Source organism: Sciurus carolinensis, chromosome 11, assembly GCF_902686445.1.
Source record: "Sciurus carolinensis chromosome 11, mSciCar1.2, whole genome shotgun sequence".
NCBI lineage: Eukaryota > Metazoa > Chordata > Mammalia > Rodentia > Sciuridae > Sciurus > Sciurus carolinensis.
The window spans coordinates 111,968,437-111,988,668 of record NC_062223.1 but is presented as its reverse complement, the minus strand read 5'-3'; the positions used below and the strand labels follow the sequence as shown (position 1 = coordinate 111,988,668).

The window sequence follows — 20,232 nt, the reverse complement described above, 5'->3', positions numbered from 1 at the left end:
GTGTCAGAAGCGAAGTGGACCTAAGCTGTTTCTTTCCAAAGAAATAAATAAAAATCCATATTGAGTCTTTCTGTCTCTATGCCAGTCATGAAATGAACTACGGATTGGAGACATTTCGATTAAGGAGGATTGGGAAAGGGTGTGTAATATTTCAACAAAGAGAGCTCCCGTCCCCGGGTTCCCTCCAGGAGAAAGAGCAGAGCTTCTAAAGAGACCTCGTATGTGGCAATCACTGGAGTGAATTTCACCCTGCTGGTGCTTTAACACTTCTCGACAGCTTTCCTCCAGAAGCAGATGCTGAGATGAGTGAGATGCAGAATAAAACCACAAGCCCAACATTTCCCTTCTTGAGCAAAACTGGAGTAGGTAAAGGATCATTGGTGACAGGTGAGGAGCAACTGGTGATTCATCATTGCTGGTGATGTCTTGAGCCAAATTCCATCAGGCAAGTGTACTTCCAGGAGGGGTGGGACAAAGATTTGCATGTCTGACCTCATGCAGAAGCTCAGCCCTGGAGCTTATAAACAGGCAGGCGTCAGTCCTCAGCCTTACCAGAGTCAGACTCCGCCACTTCCAAACAGAACAGGGCCATGGCAGTCCCCCTATCCCTGTGGCTACCCCTGGGGCTGTCTCTGTGCTGCGCCCTGCACTTCTCTTCTGCCAGCTCTATACGTTACAGAGACAACTGCATGGTCTTTGACAAGGTCTTCACCGCCAACGACTCCAGCCTCAAGGTGAGCTCAGACGTCTTAGAGAACATCACTGTCTACACAGGTGAGTAAAAGCCACTTTTTCTGCTGTCCCTTGTTCTCTAAGCCACAAGTTCAGAACACACCCTGCTCTCAGTTATGCAAAACATGTGCTTTTAAATCGGATGGGGAGTGAGGGGAAGAAAGAGAAAGAACAAAACTATGTGAGAAAGTGGACCAAGGGGACTATTTCTGCAGTTCCCTAGACCTAGAGGCATGAAGTCCAAAGCCCAGGTTAACTAAGCCCAGCAAAAGCACAGCTGGCACGAATCCTCTGACAAATAAAATGGGCATTTTTATCATTTTAAGGGACATAACTGCATCACAGTATGTAGTACAATTCCAGGAGGCCTTATTTGCACTTAACCTATGGGTAAAAAATTCTTATGAACTAGATAGACGGGGAAAACATCACCATCCCACTTGATATGTGAGGAACCTGGAGCTGAGAGAAGTTAAATGCTGTGTTCAGGGTCTCAGTGCTAGCCAGAGGCAGAACCAGCTCTTGAACTTGGTCTTTTCATTCTTAATCCCATGTTTTTCTTAGAAGTATCTAGAAATTTTTTATAAATTCCCCTTTGGGAATCAGTCAAACTCACAAGTCAAGGAACATGTTTTCTGCCCTGGGTTCAATCCCCAGTACCACAAAAAAATAAAATAAAATAAAGGATGTGTGTTCTAATTAGTTTGATGACAGCAGCAACAATATTTGACATGGTGCTTTATATGTAAGAATTATTAGTCCTCAGATGACCTACTGAGTAGGTCCCATTATCTGAAGCACAGATGCTAAGTGACTTCCTCAGGGCACAGGGCGACTGGACCATGAGCTGACATATGAACCCAGCACTCTCCCTTCAGAGACCCTGCCCTGATCGCATGTCTCTCAGTTACAGAAATGAGAGCCAACTCTCTTTACTACATGCTGGGTACTGTTCTAAGGGGTATTATTGTCCCATTTTACAGATGAGAATAGAGGCACAGAGAAGTTAAAAGTTTCCCCAAGGTCACCAGAATGTAACAGAGCTACTATTCAAACCTAACTAACAAGATGTGTCCAGCTTCAGAGCCAGCCTTCTTACCCCTGCGCTATCCTGCCTCTCTTAAAAGTCTAACCACATTTTGCAGAGAACGCCAGGGGGACAGCCATGCTCACGGTCTCCAGATTCTTGACCTCATCAGCATGGCATGACTTCTGCCTTCACAGACTCAGCCTGGCTTGTCTTTCCTTTCCACTTTCTCCTGGACACTGCCACTAAGTGCTTCAGTTGTGACGGGGCTAACTAGGTCCCACCCCCTCGGGCAGTGGATCCCGGTCTAGCACGGCAGGGAGGGTAAGACAATTCACAATGAGACCCAGTAAGTGTGTGCACGACCTGGGGATTCAGGGGCCTTGCAGCAGGAGGGCTGGCAGGGCCCCAATGTCAGATGACGCCTCATGGGGTGAAGATTTCGTTAGTGAAATGGGTAAACGAGAAGCCTATCACGTGAAGACCCTGTAGAGACAGGGCAGACGTCTGAAAGGAGGGTGACAGGAAACGGAAGTCACGGTGATCCACTGGGGTGAAATGGCAACCACAGTGTTTACAGAGGTGCCCACAGAAGCAGGGAAAGAGAGAAGGTTCTGTGAATGCTTTCCCATTGATGCACGTTATCAGATTCCACCCAGAAGGGAAATGTAAGGTCTCTGGGGTGATCTCACTCATGGTGGGAATACTTGAAGTTGAAGATCCAAATCCTCTTCCCACAGGGATGAGCAGAGTCAGATTCCACACCAACAACTACACAGCAGGCGCCAAGGCTGCCTCGTGGAGCATCACTGCCAGGACTCAGGGCTTCCAGGGACTTTGAGGAAATGCCCACCCAGGCCAACCACCTTTCCTGATTTTGGTTTCAAAATTCTTTTACATTTGAGCATTGCGTCAACATTAGTAAGACATTAGTATAAATTAGTAAGAGATTAGTATAAGTGACTTGGCAGATCCCAAGAGACAACCACAGTGCAGGCAATATCTTAGAGCAGGTTCCCTGACCCTGTTTTGATATTAGGGAGAGAAACCTTAAAACAGTGGCATTTACACTAAGCCTGTGTTGGGTCAGCACCTTCCTCTTTTTCCTTCTTTGGGCAAGAGGAAGATGATTTGCTGAACTTTCTTTCTGAATTTTCAGTTTAAAGTACCACATCAGATGTGTGACTTTTTTTTTTTTGGTTAGGGGGTACCAGGGTTTGAACTCAGGGGCACTCAACCACTGAGCCACACCCCAGCCCTATTTTGTATTTTATTTAGAGACAGGGTCTCCTGAGTTGCTGAGCGCCTCGCCATTGCTGAGGATGGCTTTAACTCGTGATCATCCTACCTCAGCCTCCCAAGCGGCTGGGATTACAGAAGTACCACTTTTAAAATCAATCAACAAGCAGTTATTTATTGCCCTTCAGGTGCCCAGAACTGGGATGACCAGATACTGACACAGCTGAAACCACCAAATACATTTTAGCACTCAACTGTACAGTAAAAGATGTAAATGTTTCAGGTGTGAGAGGAAAAGTGGGCTAACTTGGTCCAGAGAAGGGACATGAGCAGGATGTTGGAGTGGAAGTGGAGATTGGAAGAAGGAAAGCATTCCAGACAGCAGCCAGACATGAATGAAGGCCAGGGCCAGGTAGGGCCAGGTATGGGCCAGGTGTGGGCCAGGTGCATTTGCAGAACAGGGGGAGACCAATTATTCCTAGAGCAGAATGCAAAGAGCAGAGTGAAACTAGGTTCTTAGGGTCCTGGAAACCACGTGCTGGGTATTATTATTGACAAGACAGAAGCAGAAATATAAAAGCAGGAATGTTTCGATGCTCTAGAAGGAGGAATATTTGGAAGAGTTTGGACAGGTGTGTGTCCTGATGCACGATTGTGGGAGAAAGTCTGATCTGGCCACGGTGTTGTAAGGCAGCCTGAGGGAGAAGAGCCTGAGGCCAGAAATCCAGAGAATACAGGCGCCTAGGAGGGGAGAAAAGCAGGCTTGATCCAGAGTGAAAGGGGGAAGTAGAAAGAACAGGCAAGAACACGTCCTTAGAGAACAGAGTAGATGACTATCTGCATGACACCATCATGCGTTACCTTCCGCCATGATGTACAGATGTGGGACAAATGTTACAGCTCCCTGAGCAAGTCAGGGCCTGTGGGATTGGATCAGCTGATTTTGATTGACAAAGCAAACAACTAGCCAAAAGAAATATAGTGTGCTAAAAATAATAACAATAGCAATTTACTCAACATCCACCATGTGTTAGTTTTTACATTCTTCTCTTTAATCATTCCAGGAACCTCTCTAGATAGGTATCATGATCCCAGATAATGAGGGGTAATGTCCTCGTCCCCAAACCCAGAACAGCTATAAAGTGGGCATTCAAGAAATGAGTGTGGAGTGGATGAACACTAAGGAAACCAAGGCTCGGAGATGACACAGCCTGCTGCTGAGTTTTAGAGCTAGAATTCAGTTCAGGACTATTGGAACTACATGATCCACTTTCTTTGCTCTGTGATGAAGTCTTTGAAGGCCTTTTGGATGGTGAGAGATCCCTGGAGAGAACATCAGCCTAATACTGAGAATTTATTCATGAGTGATATTCTAAGGGAGGAAATGGAGAGATTGAAATATTCTCCTCAAATTTTCTCCCCAATACATATCAGAATGCTGAAATTCACAAGTATCAGCCACGTCCCCTGTAACTACATGCCAGGCTGGGTCAGCTGGGGAGGCTTATGGGAGCAAAGAATAAACCTAAGGTGTTAATTGACAGGCATTTAGTTTAGGTCCCTGTTGACTCAGAATCCCCCCTTCTCATACCTTCAATATCAGAGGCCAAGAGTATCAGCACTCCTGGGATGTACTATAGTTTTACTTAGCAACAGTATTATATTCATGGAGCAAGTCCCAAGAGCCCACCTGACACTTTCACATCCATCAACTGTCCTCACTCCCCTGGAGGAGGGCCAAGCCAGCCCAGCTCAGAAAGGTTTGGAGATTCATTCCTGGAATCTCATCCCTCTGCAGCAAACCTAGGCCAGACGACAGGTCTGTCAATCACCTTTCACTGTAGAAAATTTGGAAAACACACACACACAAAAGCACTAGGAAGAAAATTAAAATCATCTATAATCTCAAAACCAAGAAGTCACTAAAGTTAATATCTCAGTGTATTTCCCTCCAGACATTCTTCGCCTTCTTTTTCGAAAACAGCACCGTGCTCTATGTACCCATTCTTTACAACCGTCTTTCCTCATGCTTATTTTGATTCAGTGCCGGTGCCCCCGCCCACACTGTGCAGGTGGTTGATGGCTTTCTCACCCTTTCCTCCTAGTGTGGGTTCCTGTGAATGACAAGGACAGCGCCGTGGTGCTGCGGGCCGTGGACAAGAACAACCGCTCAGTGGGCCTCTGGCAGGACGCGGATGAGGACTGCAACAGCAGCGCCCTGTATCACGTGACTCGCTTCAAGCGCACACTCTTCAAGGCAAACTGGATAGTTTCTAATTCTGAGGACTTAACTGAGGTCGAGCTGCAGTAAGTACTTGTCTCACTTTGCTTTGGGCTTTTACCCTTTTATTTTGGGTTGATGAGGTTTCACATTGACCCAGAGGATCGAAATCACGGTCTGGATGCCATGCCGAGAACCCAGCAGTGGCACTTTTCTGCTCAGCGTTCTCTGCCATGCCTTTCACCTGTGCGAGCACGCATGCGTACACACACACACACACGCACACACGCACACACACACACACACCACACACACCACACACCCACACCACACACACACCACACACACACCCCCACACACACACCCACACACACCACACACACACACCATACACATACACACCACACACACACACCACACACCACACACACACCACACATCCACACACACACACATACCACACACACCACACACACCACACACACACACCACATACACACACCACACACACACACCACACACACACACCACACACACCACACACCCACACCACACACACACCACACACACACACACACACCATACACACATCACACACACACCCACACACACACACACACACACCACACACACACACCATACACATACACACCACACACACACACACCACACACCACACACACACACCACACATACACACACACACACATACCACACACACCACACACACCACACACACACACCACATACACACACCACACACACACACCACACACACACACACACACACCACACACCACACACACACACACCACACCACACACACACACACACACACCCACACACACCACACACACACACACCACACACCACACACACACCACACACACACACCACCACCACCACCACATCACACCACACCAGTTATGTTAAACAGAGAAAACTAAGGCACCATTTTTCTTTCAGATTCTCTATATGGAAACTAGAGAATCCCTATTTAAAATAGATTCATTTCAGAAATGGCTTACTAACACAGAAAGGTGATGATTGCATAATGAAACTGTTTTCCTACTGTCACAGAAAATGGATACAATCAGATCTGAGGTGAGGCTACTTACAGCTGGCATTGCACTTGAACAACAAACCTTCCTCCTAGCTAGGGATTTGATATTAGCTTTACTTTAGGAACCAAGTGTTGGGAAGTGTTTGCATTTTCAGACTGTCGTTCTGTACTGAAAGGGCAGGCCTGACTATTAGGCTGTGTCCACTGTGAACAGCCCGGTCTCTGTGGCAGCTGGCAACCCTGATGAGGCTGTCAGGACCTTTTTGCTCTCTCCAGTCATGCTCTGGGCCTGGTCTGACTTAATTGGTTTCAAAGGAGGGACTACAATACCCACAAGGTAACGTCCAGGAGTAGAAGCCAAAGAGAGCTGCTACCATTCAGGCTGACAATGACAGCAGTTGCTTAGAAGCCAGCTAAGGCTAATTAGGATAAGAACATTCCTTCCATCTCACCTCATTAAAGCCTCCACACCCCATGCAACAGCAAAAAGAGGACAAAGTGACAATCCACAAGAGAAACAGCACAGTCTCGCTGACAGCGTGGTCTCCAGAACCCTCCTAACTCACACACCCACTAAGACAGGCCAGCCTCGGGTGCACGTGCACGCTGCACTCGTGGCCTTGATTGGCAAGACTGACTCAGGGGAAAGGAAGACAGGACGTAGGTGACTCCACTGTGTGGGCATTGAACTGAGTAGGACAGAAAGAGAATGTGAAAAGGTCCTGGCCCGTGAGATGTCACTGTGAGGTCGGGGAGACAAAGTCCAGACATCTCTTCCTCAGCATCCCCTGCACTCCCAGACCAAGGAGACTCTCTGCCATACCCTCTCATAATTCCTCCACTTCATCAGAACACAAATCCCAACTGTGATCCATCACTTAACTGGTTAGTTGATTCATTCACTTAAAACCTGTGTCTCCAAAGACACTGTAAATGCCACCAGGGTAAGAAGTGTGTCCCGTGTTCTTCACCACTGTCCCTTCAGCACTAAGCACAGTGATTGGCATGTAAAGTCCTTTCATTAATTCTTTGCTGAATTATAAACAAGGGGCTGATATGATAAGGACCCCACTGATATAACAACAGGAGACCAAGCTGTATTGGTCATTTCACAAACATTAAGTACCCACCATGTGTCAAGCATTGTTGACAACAGAACCTGCCCTCAGGAAGTTGATATTCCAATAGGAGAAGCTCCTAGTAATTCTATGCAGTAGAAGGTCCAAGCTCCCCTGATGGAGATCTGTCTGGGTTAGTGACAGGGAGAAAGGACTTCATAGAAAAGGTTACCATTGAGTCTATGGACAGGTGCAGCCAAGAGACATGTGACCAGGCGTTAAAGACAGAGAGACTGTCTTGAACAGAGACTGGAGGTGTGTACCAGTGTGTGAGTTGTTCAGGGTGGTGAAACTGGTAGGGATAGGGGATGGGAGAGGCTGTCTGGAAGTAAGACCTTGAAGGATGTTAGTCAAGACAACATAGAGCAGACCAATATTGAATGATCTGCTAATTGTGTCATGGAGGAAGTAAGCACAAAAGAGATTAAGAGGGTGGGTGCTCAGGAAAGGCAGAGATGGGAACTGAACTTGTGTATCCTGCAGCTGAGGGCCTCACCATCTGTCTCACTGATTTACCCTCCACAGAGTCTTCAATGTCGATCTCAACAACACAGCTACATTTTCTTCTCTGAAACTGGGGGGAAAAGGTGAGTTCCTCTGAGACTCATTTGCATTTTTAGCAATACACTCAATTGTCCAGGAAAATTACTTTATGAGGACTCCAGAAAAAAGGGTACTTCTTATCACGTATTACCCAGGTATCAGTCCAGTTTCCCAGTACCTGGAACCTCTATAAGATTTGCCCAAACTCTTATCCCATACCCTGTGGAAAACAAAACTCTCTCCAAGATTTCTGTAAATTCCCAAGGGTCTTATAGTCTCCTGGTCACCTGTGGCTCCAAACTCCTGTTTCCTTAGGAGCTGTTCCTATTCAATATCACATAGACATCGATATGAAAATCAACATCCTCTTCCATTTTCACAAAGAATCTCCCCACACACAGAGCCTTCATTGGGTAAAATAAGCGTGAACCAAAGAATGGAAAATGGGGGTGAGGATGGAGGTGGAGAGTGATAACAAACAAAATGTCGATATCATAGAGAGATCAATAATTTCTCTGGATGCAGGGGTACACGTCTGTAATCCTAGTGACTCAGGAGGCTGAAGCAAGTTGGAGGCCAGCAATTTAGGGAGATTCTCATTAATTTATCAAGACCCCCCCTCTCAAAATAAAAATTAAAAGGACTGGGGATGTAGCTCAGTGGCAAAGTGCCCTGGGTTTGATCACCAGTACCAAAATCCTGCTACTACTACTGATGATAATAATACTTTCATGAGTTCCCATTACCATTGGTTTTTCACAGGCTGTAGCTCCCAACCTCACCCTTCCTGAGGTTCCTCACCCATCTTCTCCCTTCTCTGTCCCCTTCCTTTTCTTTTGCCTCCCTGTGGGGAGTTAAACTCAAGAAAGGAGGTTCAGAAAAGATATGCAATTGGCCTAGGACCACACAGAAAATCTGTAGCAAAATAAGGTCTTATACTTTTTTCTACTTTTCTCATACTTACATTAAAACCAAAAATGATAATCTTTTCTGATGAAGTGTTTAAATATAAGATTCGCCCAGGAATGAGAACCACGTCTTTCTCAGGGTCCAAATAACAGGACTTCCTCATGAGCCCGAGCACTGAAAGACATCCAGCACGCTGCCTATTTTCCTGCCAGTCATGCATTGCAAGATGTGCTCAAAGGGAATAATTATTTCCAACAACAAATTTTAAAGCGATTATGCCTAATGAAACTATTATATGAAAGTCTTCACTGTTTCCTCGGTGGCTTTCCCTCTGTGAGAGAACTGGGGTGTTATTTTCTTCCTCGAGGACATTTTTGAGATGAATACTTGTGTAAATACTAAGAAGGGGAGGGGAAGTTTGTTTCTAATTAGGCCCCCTTAGCTTTACGTTAATAAAAATCCAGTTAAAAAAAGAAAAACAAAGTGGTTATGTTCCAACTCTTTGGCTCCATGGAATGCCAGAGAATATGTGTCCTGGGGAAATGTTAAATGAGATATGTCAATGCTGCCAAACTGGAAGGCTCCCTCCAGGCAGGTGGAAGACCACCCACCTGGGTAAGTCACTGGACATTGCCCTTCTTTCCCGTCCTGTCGTTCCCTCTGTGGTCCACTCAAACCCTCCAAGTTCTAGTTTTTCTAAGATCAGACGGGCGCCCAGGACTACAAGCCTGGCTTTCTCTGCAAGACAACCTCAGAGAACTAAGCCTGGTCATATCGCTGCATGTGAAAATGACCAGAGTTTCACAAAGCAGAGCCAGGGGTTTGGACAGGGCTTCTTTCCATTAGCTTTAAAGCAGGGACAGCAATATTCAGGTTTGAACAATATCAAGTTCTCTCAAGCCCTTGACATTAGCAAGAAGAACATAAAAGGTGCCACTCTGGATCATATTTGCCCTGCTAAATCTAATATTAAGGTCATGAAGGTATTCGAGGACAGACTACCCACCCCAACAATAAATTCAGCAGTATCAGTTCAGTAGTTCTCTCCTCACCTTGCAGGGCTGTGCACACCGTCAGGGTGGAGAATCAGGTTTGTTACTTAACACTCTACCCCCCAGTTGTCCCCTCCCCTGCACACACCTGGCTCTGGAGAAGTGTTGACTGAATTTGACCCATGAACTCTGGTGCCAGAATTCGGTTGGGGGAGCACAGGTTCTGAGGCCTTCAGGGTTTTTGTTTGTTTTGTTTTGCTTCTAGTGATAACCACACCCTGGACCTCCACCTTCACGACTTCTGGGAACAACCTGACCACAACTATGACCACAACCATGAACACAACCGTGACCACAACCCTAGCCACAACCAGAAGCTTCGCCATCCGAGTGCTCAGCAGCCCTATTGCAGGTGCCGTTCATATGCTGCTTGTTTTTCTCACCAGCAAACTTCTCTTCTAAAGGAAACAGGCAGCGATTGCTCCACCTGGGGGCGTCCCCCATGCTCAGGTCCCATGCCAGTCGGAACCGGGCTGGACTGTTTGTGTGTGTGTGTGTGTGTGCGCGCGCGCGCGCGAAGGCTCCGTCTTCTCCAGTGTGCATCTCCACTGCACTGCCTCAGACCACAGACCCAGGGCACTCACTGGAGCACCTGGGTCACACGGATGTTCAACTGGATCTTTCAGGACACAAATTATGCTTTTTGTAAATACTTAGACCTCGTCTGACTATCACCTGGAGTTCTGCCTCTCAGTTTAACACGTTGACAGACAGTCTGAGCTTTTGCTCATTACCGAAGGATTCCTCTGCACACCCCCACCCCGGAGTTTCTGGGGAAAGAACCCTTTCTTCTTTTTAAGACAATCACAGATTTCTGATCAAACCTGCTCAGGTTACACTCTGTGACTCCCACACTCCGGAGGAAAGGGAAAAGGAGAAATAGCCCTGAGGCTACCGGCAGCTTCCATCTGATCCTCGCCAGTAGCTTTTGAAGAGCAAGAGAACAGGAAGATACAATGTCTGAGCCGGGAAAACACGACAGGAAAAATTATGTCATAAAGGCATTTTTTCCTAAGTTACATCAAGTGAATGCTACGCCAAATAAAAATGATGAATGTGTTAAATTCAAAGATAAGTCTTTAGAGAATGATTAACTTAAAATACAGAGAATTCTAGTTTTATTCATTTAGGTCTTAAAAAATTAATGAAATGAGTGTGTGTATGTTTTTAAGGTTAAACCTAAGGATGAATTTATCTTGGTTTTTATTTTCCTCAAGTACAAACTTGTCATTTTCCTCCTACTAGTAATTTCCACTAAAAAAAAAAATGTGCAAAATACTTACAATATTTATAGTACAATGTAAAACCCAAAAAGAGAACCCAGGGCATTTCCAGTAATAAGCTTAAAATAAGCAACAAAGTTTTAATGATTATGGTAAATTCTAGGGTGCCAGCATTCTTTCGATCTCTAAATTCATGTGCCTTTTACAAGTTTGGACCCCATGTTACCCGCTCCTCCTTAGGAAAACTCAGATGATATTCCTTACCACTCCCTGTTATTTGGAACAAATACTTAGTCTGCTTATTCATTAAGGATTGACTTAAGAAGTAACCTGCCACAGAGACAGGTTGGCTGTGGTTCTTTTCTAGTGTCCAAAGAGGTCACAGAGTGAACTAAACAATGAATTTTCCCATTCAAGATTATCCATCTGCTAATTTTGGGTCTGGGAAAAGTGGTGTGCTCCTAAACTCTTCAGAGATAATGCTCCTGAGGTTGATGTCACGCCAACCTGAGGGAGAAGCAACAACGGTTCCTGCAAAAGGGTGAGCAATTTTATGGAATGAGGAAGAGTCCATAAATATCCATTTGTCAACATGTATCTTCTACTTCATGATCGTTAATATTTAATAGCATAAGAAATATATTAGTTTTTATATCACAAAAGTTCCTGCTTAGAGCTGGGTGCAGTGGCCCATGCCTATAATCCCATCGACTCGGGAGGCTGAGGTAGAAGAATCGAGAGTTCAAAGCCAGCCTCAGCAATGGCAAGCGCTAAGCAACTGTGGGGGGCGGGCAGGGGACATCCCTAAATAAAATACAAAATAGGGGTGGGGTTGTGGTTTAGTGGTTGAGTGCCCCTGAGTTCAATCCCCCATATCCAAAAAACACCCAAAAAGTTCCTGCTTTGATAAATATTTCTACCCTCTTCCCTTAGAAAATATATAAAAAGAATTTCGCCACAGTGTAGTACATATGAACAACACTTTTCTTATCTAGGCAATGGCTAGCCCCAACTGCTTCAACATCTATTGAGCACCTACTACATGCTACATATCGTTTGAGGTTCTTGCACAAGGTCAAGATCCCTTCCCCAGGGGATTTCAGCCTCAAAATCCCCTCATCAAGTTGTCAATTGTTAAACATCTTCTGTGTGCTGATGCTGTTGGGTGATTTTCCACATGCCACAGGTAATATCCTCACAAAAACACATTATTATTTTTCTACATTTTTAAAGATTTTTTTAAAAGCTGCAGTTCAGAGAAGTCATGTAAGTGGCCTCAATCAATCACAGATCTGGTAAAAGGGTAGGAAAATAGATCTTGGAAAACTCTGATTTCCCATTTAACCACAATGCCCTAAGTTGGCACTGACCCTGTAGTAAACGCTTACTCTGCTCCACTGTGTGAGTGTGTAACAACAACAGCATTAATAGGAGTAGGGATCACTACTCAGTAAATAGTAGCCATTGTTCTACTCAGCGTGTGCTTCTCTGGGTTTGCCCATGAAGTTTGTTAAAATTCCTTGGACGTGGACATCCATGACTTCCCTCAACTTTGGCAAGTTGTCAACCATGAAGTGTTTTTATACTTGATATTTTTTAAGCATTCTCTTGGCATCCTTCTCTCCTCTCCTGGAACTCCGATGATGCATATGTGGGTACACTTGATGGATCCCACAGAGCTTTGAGACCTTGTTCATTTTTCTTCATACTTTTTTCCTCCTGCTCTTCAAACTGGATTAATTTCAACTGACCTGTCTTCAAGTTCCCTGATGTAATAACCTCACCTGTTCAAATCTGTTGTTGAATCCCTCTAGTGAATTTTTTATGTTGGCTATTATACTCTTCAACTCCAAAATGTCTACTTGGTTTCTTGTAATAATTTCTATCCATTCCTGAATAGACTCTGTTACTCAGATGTCACTTTCCTGGTTTCCTTTAGTTTTTTGTCTATGATTTCCTTTTTCTCTCTCAGTATAGTTAGGACAGTTAACTTAAGTCTTTGCCTAGTAAACTAGTCTCTGCCAGTTACTGGGCTTCCTCAGGGACGGTTTTGTCAATATTTGTTCCCTCTGGCTGGACCATACTTTCCTGTTAGAAACAACAATTGCCTATCCACCCAAAGGAATTCTGAGGAAGTAGGAAAGAAAATTGATGTCTTTAAATGCCATTACCTCAAAGATTTTCACCTACCACAGAGAATTCCAAATCTGACCCAACTATTACACCAACCATTCTGAGCAGGAAAAAGAATTCAGAATAGGAGGAAATTTAGACAGTATATAGACTATCAACTCTCTCATTACTTTAAGTAAACATTGAAAATATTAGCAATTAAGTAAAAGTGTATCCTTTCATAAAACAGTAGGGCAAGTGGTTAAATGTATAACCTTGGAAGCCAGACTGCCTGAGTTCAATTTTATTTGATTTTCATTAGCTGTGGAACCTTGTACAAATTACTTCAGAGTGTCTTGTTTCCTTTGTTAGGAGAAAAATAGCTATTTCATAGGCTGCTGTGGGGATAAATGAGTTAAAATACATAAAGCATCTAGAACAGTGACTGGCACAACATAAGCACTATCTAAATATTATTGTGTAATGCCTAAAAAGAGCATTGCTGACTGTGCAGTACACAGCTGATCATGCAGGCATGCTTCACGTTGGTAGAAGAGAAACAGCTGGTCAGGCAAGAAGGAAACGGAAGGGTCTCCGAAGGAGCTCTGTAACCCTTTCTTCCTCTGTCCCTTACCCCAGTGCCAATCAAATAATGAGGTTTTGAGAAAGAAAATGAAGTTTTATTGATTTGCTAGCAAAGAATGCAGTGGATTCGGGTCTCAAGCCTGCAATTCTCCCCACCAGGAGGAACATGTGGCTTTTAAAAGAGGAAGACAAAGGCTGGGATCCAATTATCAGTAGATATAATTACTTAGTGTCCATTCGGTGTCCTTCAGAGAGCCCTGAAAATGATTTCAAGAGAGGGCTCCAGCTCCTAGATTTGGAGTTTCTTCATTACTGTGGGCAGTATATTACTGTGGACAGGGAAGGACAAGATAGCTTAGCCTAGGATGGGAGAAATGTTAGTCTTGTTCCCCCACTGTTAGGGAGGAGGAGTAGGGTAGGATGAAGAAAAGTTTTTAAAAAAATCAATTTTAAAATAAGCTGGAGTTGACTCAGTGGTAGAGCACTTGCCTGGTATATGTGAGGCCCTGGGTTCAGTACTCAGCACCACTTAAAAAAATAAAATAAAAGATCCATTCACAACTAAAAAATATTTTAAAAAAATAAATAAAATAAGCCACCTGTGGTTGAGCAGCAAGGTTTATATTCAAAGCATAAAGTGAACCTCCATTACATTTGCCCACTGTCAATTTTTACCTTCCATTTCTGAGAAAATGGGTGATGATATCTCCACACATGCTAAAAATGGGTGACAAAAAGGCTCCTTAGACTGAGAGGCCTGTTATTGTTATGTGTTTCTAACCTTGTTGGGGACCTGGGAGAAGCAGGTTTTGCACAGCAGTTACAATTTGACTGATTTGTTGCATATACTGGTTTTAGTCAGCCCTTTCATCACTGTGACCGAAAGACCTGACAAGGGCAATGTAGAGGAGAAAAAGTTTATTTGGGTCTCATAGTTGCAGAAATTCAATCCATGATCAGCTGATTCTATAGCTCTGGGCCCAAGCTGAGGCAGAACATCATGGCAGAAGTGCATGGCGGTGGAGAGCAGCTCTAAACACAGCAAGAGGAAGCAGAGAGAGCTCCGTTCATCAGGGACAAAATAGAAACCCAAGGGCACACCCCCAGTGACCTAACCCTTCAGCCACTACCTGCCTATAATTGCCACCACACTAATCCATATCAATAAATTAATCCACTGATTAAGCTAAGGTTCTCAAACCCAATCATTTCACCTCTGAAAAATTCTTGCATTGTCTAACACATGAGCTTTTGGGGGACATATCATAGCTAAAACATAACAACACTGTTTTAACCTAGTGGAGGTCTTTTCTGTTACAGCCATATTTTCCCCATCACCCCTGGGGTACCAGGAAGGGTCTCCCATATTATAGGGGCTCAATTTAAACCCCCTTCTGGAGGCCACCTGTATTAAGAGGAGAGCAACTGGCAACACTTTATCCCACTGCAAATGATTTTTTTGGCCTAACTTAGCCACTGTTTTCCTAAAGTTTCAATTCATTTTGTCCATTTTTCCTGTAGATTGGGATCTCCAGGAAGCATGTAACTTCATTGAATAGCCAATGCTTTGCTCACTTGTTGAGTCACTTTTGTGATGAAACATGATTGTCACTCTGCATTAAAGAGGGGAGACTATATCTTGGGATCAGCTCCTTTAAGAGGGTTTTGGCTATCTCCAAAGCTTTTTTCTGTTCTGTTAGGATAACCTTAATTTATCCTGAGAAGGTGTTTATCACTACAAGAAAATGTCTGAAGTTTCCCATCATATGGGACATTTGGATAGAACCTGCCAATTATCAAAAGATTGAATTCCTACATATTGTGTTCCTTTTACAGCAGGCTGCCTTTTAGTCTATGGATTGTTTCCAGTATATAAGGCACAGTTCTGAGTTTGTCTGCTGAATAGTCTGTTGGATGTGTGGCCCTTGGCAAGGACTTGAAATTCACCAGGGCACCTTCTGGCTGCCCTATCAGCATCCCTCCCACAGCGAGTACTCTAATGTAGATGTTTTCCCAAACCCCAGATCAGTGCTTCCAGCAGGAGAATGAACTCAAGGGAACTTCGCCTTTAAGTGCAGTGCTATCCCAGGAGTCAATACTCAGTTCTTTGGCCCATTTCTCATCCTCCTCAGTAAAAAGAGGTCTTTGCTCCTTCCCTCTTCCTCTCCCTCTCCCCCTCCCTCTCCCCCTCCCCCTCCCCTTCTTCTCTCTCTCTCTCTCTCTCTCTCTCTCTCTCTCTCTCTCTCTCTCTCTCAGTTTATGTGAATGTACTATCATAAAAACATATTTTGAGTCTTTTCTTTGGACAGTCTGAAAGGTCTTGTCAGAGCAATTAGCTCAGTTTTCTGGACCAATTTTCCCAGTTGCAAAGCCTCAGTTTTTAGTACCTGCTGTTCTGTGACCATAGCATATCCAGTTATCACTGGTCATTGTCCATGAAGCTGCTGCTCCCTTCAGTGAAGAGGTCTCCATCTGGCTCTGTGATAGGCTGAGCAAACAAATCCAACCTTCCAGAGTAAACAGTCTATAAGATCTGTAAGCAGTCATGTTGTATTGGCCCATTATCATCTGCTAACAACAGGGTTGCAGAATTTAAGGTGGACGCAATTTCAAGACTGACATTTGAATTGTATAATTGGATAACCTGGTATCTCCCCATCCTCCCGCAGTCAGCCAACAGTCGTCCTTCTTTCTTACTACATGGGAATTGGTGATTCACAAATACAGTAACATGTTGCCCTAGTGTGGACTTCTTAGCTTCATATAGTATCTCATGAATGGAGTCACTGCCCAAAGGCTGGGATGGGACATCCTTTTGCTTTGGTCAAGCTGTTTTGACAAATAGGCTACTGGTCAGGGCATGCCTCCCAATGCTAGGAGAACTCCAAGGGCTATGCCATGATTCTCATGCACAAACAATCTGAACTTCCTTTATAAGTCTGGCAGGCCTAGGGCCAGGGCTGTGAGGAAGCTTCAACTTCTCAAAGGCAGCTTGGCATTCTGGGGTCCAAATCGACGTTATATTTCTACTCCTTTTAAGGCCTCACACAGAGGTTTAGCTATGAGTCCAAAATTAGGGATCCAAATATAGCAGAATCCTGCCATTTCTAAGAACCCACATAACTGCTTCCAGCTCCTAGGTTCTCTAAGGTTCAAGATAGCCTGTCTCTGATCTGACATCAAATCTCAGGTTCCTTGGCTGATCTGCAATCCCAGATATAGGTGACTTGTTTACAAATCTGAGCTTTTATATGGACACCTTATATCCACAAGAGGCAAGGTGGTTCACTACAGTAATAGTGTTTGAAAGGCAGTGTTTGGAGGTGGGGCTGGCTATAAGCAGGTCATCCACATATTATAAAAGGATTCCTTAATCCAGTCATAACTCTCGAAGGTCTTTTGCTAGGCTCTCATTAAACAGAGTACGACAGTTTTTAAAGTCCTGACATAGGACAGTCCAGCAATACTAGGTGGTTACTTTGGCAATGGGCTCCTGCCACTCAAAAGCAAACAATAATTGGGACTTCCCTCTCAGTGGGATGTAGAGGCAGACTGTATCCTTTAAATCTAACACTGTAAACCAACCATATTTACTTGGCACTGTAGGCAGCAGGGTCCTATGGGGTACCATGAGGTGAATATCCTGAACAATATTATTTACAACTCTTAAGTCTTGTACAAATCAATATTAATCAGTGTGAGGTTTCTTACCAGGCAGCATAGAGGTACTGGGGATCTGGCAAAGTCCACTCAATTCATGTTTTAAAAATCTGTCTAGAAGAGGCTGGATCCCTATCAATGCCTCTCTCTTAAGGGAATATTTTTTCTTCTGGAACAGGTTACCAGCTCAAGTAAAATCCTAATTGGGATAGTAGTGATCATCCTTCCCAGAGTCCCATCTGCCCATAGGGCCTTACTCACTTTATAGCAGGCCTCCAGCAGAGTGGGTGAGTGAAAGTTGGAAACAGAGTGTGTTTTCTGGTGGCACTTACAAATGGAGTCATTGTTTTGGGGTCAGAAGTTATCTGTGCATTTAATTTACACAACAAATGTTGTCCCAGGAGAAGGATTGGACGATCTGCTGTGTACAAAAACTTCACTTTGATTTTTGTTCTTCCAACTTGCCTTCAGGGATTGGAGCAATGAATACTATTGAATCTGACTTCTTTGAATGTGTCCCAGTGAAACTGGGACATATGAATCATCCCCATCCTGATTTTATGTGCGTAACATCCATAAAAATATAGAATGAAGTGAAATACATAAATGCCTTATATAGGTGGGAAATAATGTATGCAAAAAATCTCCATATTTATTAATGCCTATGTAAATGACCAATACATAAAAATAACTTTAGACACAGATGCTTGAGTCCAACAAACTCAAAAAGCCTTTCATTGAAATAACAAATAGGTACACACTTCACATTTAAAGAATGTGGGGAATTTTTTACAATTATTTTAATTGTTGAGCCCTGTATATGCGTGTGTTTGTTAAACTACAAAAACCTACATTCAAATCCCAGTTCTTCCACTTACTGGATGGCTTTGAATAAGATTCTTAATCTCCCAGATTCTTCTTCAGTAAACTGGAGGTGAGTCCTACCCTGAAAAGTCAGGGTGATTGAGACAACTGACGCATTATGGGGGCTACCTACCCCGAGAGATAGGGAAGAGGCAGTAACTATGTGCAGCCTTTCAGGGCTGCTTACTAATGATGATGTGGTCAGAGGAAGCTATTGAGACAACTGATGCATTATGGGGGCTGGCATTATGTTAATTCACAACAAGTCAAAACACCAACACAATCTCAAATAAAGGTGGTTAACTTGCTTTTTCTCTTTTCTAATCACCGTTTTCTCCTTCAAGAATGGAATCTTGACTTTCTCCCTACTTCTCTTGGAATTATTGAGGGATATTAGGTTAACAAATCAGGTCATTGTTTGCTGAAAAACACGTATTACCTGTGATACACAATGAGTTAGTTTCACATTCCATAAGGTAGCTTGTTCTTAGGGTCAAAGAGATGAAATGATAAAAAGCATTGTTTGCACAATCACCTAAGGCTCTCTGCCTACAGCAAACCTACCCCGAGAGATAGGGAAGAGGCAGTAACTATGTGCAGCCTTTCAGGGCTGCTTACTAATGATGATGTGGTCAGAGGAAGCTATTGACTAAAAGAGTTTTAATTCAGAGTTTATCTAAATTAGTAGTTGGGGACTAGGAGATTTTATACTAAAGTATGGAATTATTAAATTCCCAAGAAGATAAAGTTATCCAGAAAAACAAGTTTGGAGAGAGTCTTGGAAAATCTTATTGGTGGTGACTGTTCTCTAAGCTGCAATGCATTAGGAGTATCTTATTAAGGAAGTCAGATCCTAAGCCAACATGGTGAAGATTTGGGCCTACTTTTTCTTCTATTAGGCACAGGATCTCTGATCTAGTGCCTAAGTCTTTGATCCACTTTGAGTTTCATGCAGGGTGAGAGACAGGGTTTTAATTTCATTTTGTTACATGTGAATTTCCAATTTTCCTAGCACCACTTATTAAATAGGCTATCTTTCCTCCACTGAATGTTATTGGCGCCTTTGTCTAGTGTGAGATAACTGTATTTATGTGGGTTTTTCTCTGTGTCTTCTATTCTGTACCATAGGTCTACCTGTCTGTTTTGGTGCCAATACCATGCCGTTTTTATTACTATGACTCTGTAGTATAGTTTAAGGTTTGGTATTGTGATGTCTGCTGCTTCACTTTTCCTGGTAAGGATTACTTTGGCTATTCTGGATTTTTATTTTTCCAAGTGAATTTCATGATTGTTTTTTCTAGTTCTATGAAGAATGTCATAGGGATTTTAATTGGAATTACATTAAATCTGTATAACACTTTTGGTAGTATGGACATTTTGGCAATATTGATTATGCCTATCCAGGAGCATGGGAGTGTTTCCATCTTCTACAGTCTTCAATTTCTTTCTTTAGTTTTCTGTAGTTCTCATTGTAGAGGTCTTTTACCTCTTTGGTTAGATTGATTTCCAAGTTTTTTTTTTTTTTTTTTTTGAGGTTATTGTGAATAGGGTAGTTTTCCTAATTTCTCTTTCAGTGGATTCATCACTAATATATAGGAACGCATTTGATTTATGGGTGTTGATTTTATAATCTGCTACTCTGCTGAATTCATTTATGAGTTTTAGAAGTTTTCTGGTGGAATTTTTTAGATCTTCTACATATAGAATCATGTCATCAGCAAACAGTGATAGTCTGAGTTCTTCTTTGCACAAGAAGTAAAATCAAGAATCAATAAGTGGGATGGATTCAAACAAAAAGCTTCTTCTCAGCAAAGGAAACAATAATATGAAAAGAGAGCCTACAGAATGAGAGAAAATCTTTACCACACACACTTCAGATAGAGC

General features: G+C 43.4%; 1 protein-coding gene across 1 annotated transcript; it reads left to right on the top strand.

Annotated features, from left to right (window-relative positions):
* The first annotated feature begins 539 nt into the window (after positions 1 to 539).
* On the top strand, positions 540 to 11,901 carry Plet1 (placenta expressed transcript 1). Its single transcript, XM_047515808.1, has 4 exons — positions 540 to 774; positions 5,104 to 5,305; positions 7,926 to 7,987; positions 10,110 to 11,901. The coding sequence occupies exons 1-4, from the start codon at positions 591 to 593 to the stop codon at positions 10,304 to 10,306; spliced, it is 645 nt and encodes a 214-aa protein (XP_047371764.1). The 5' UTR covers positions 540 to 590; the 3' UTR covers positions 10,307 to 11,901.
* The last annotated feature ends 8,331 nt before the right edge of the window (positions 11,902 to 20,232 follow it).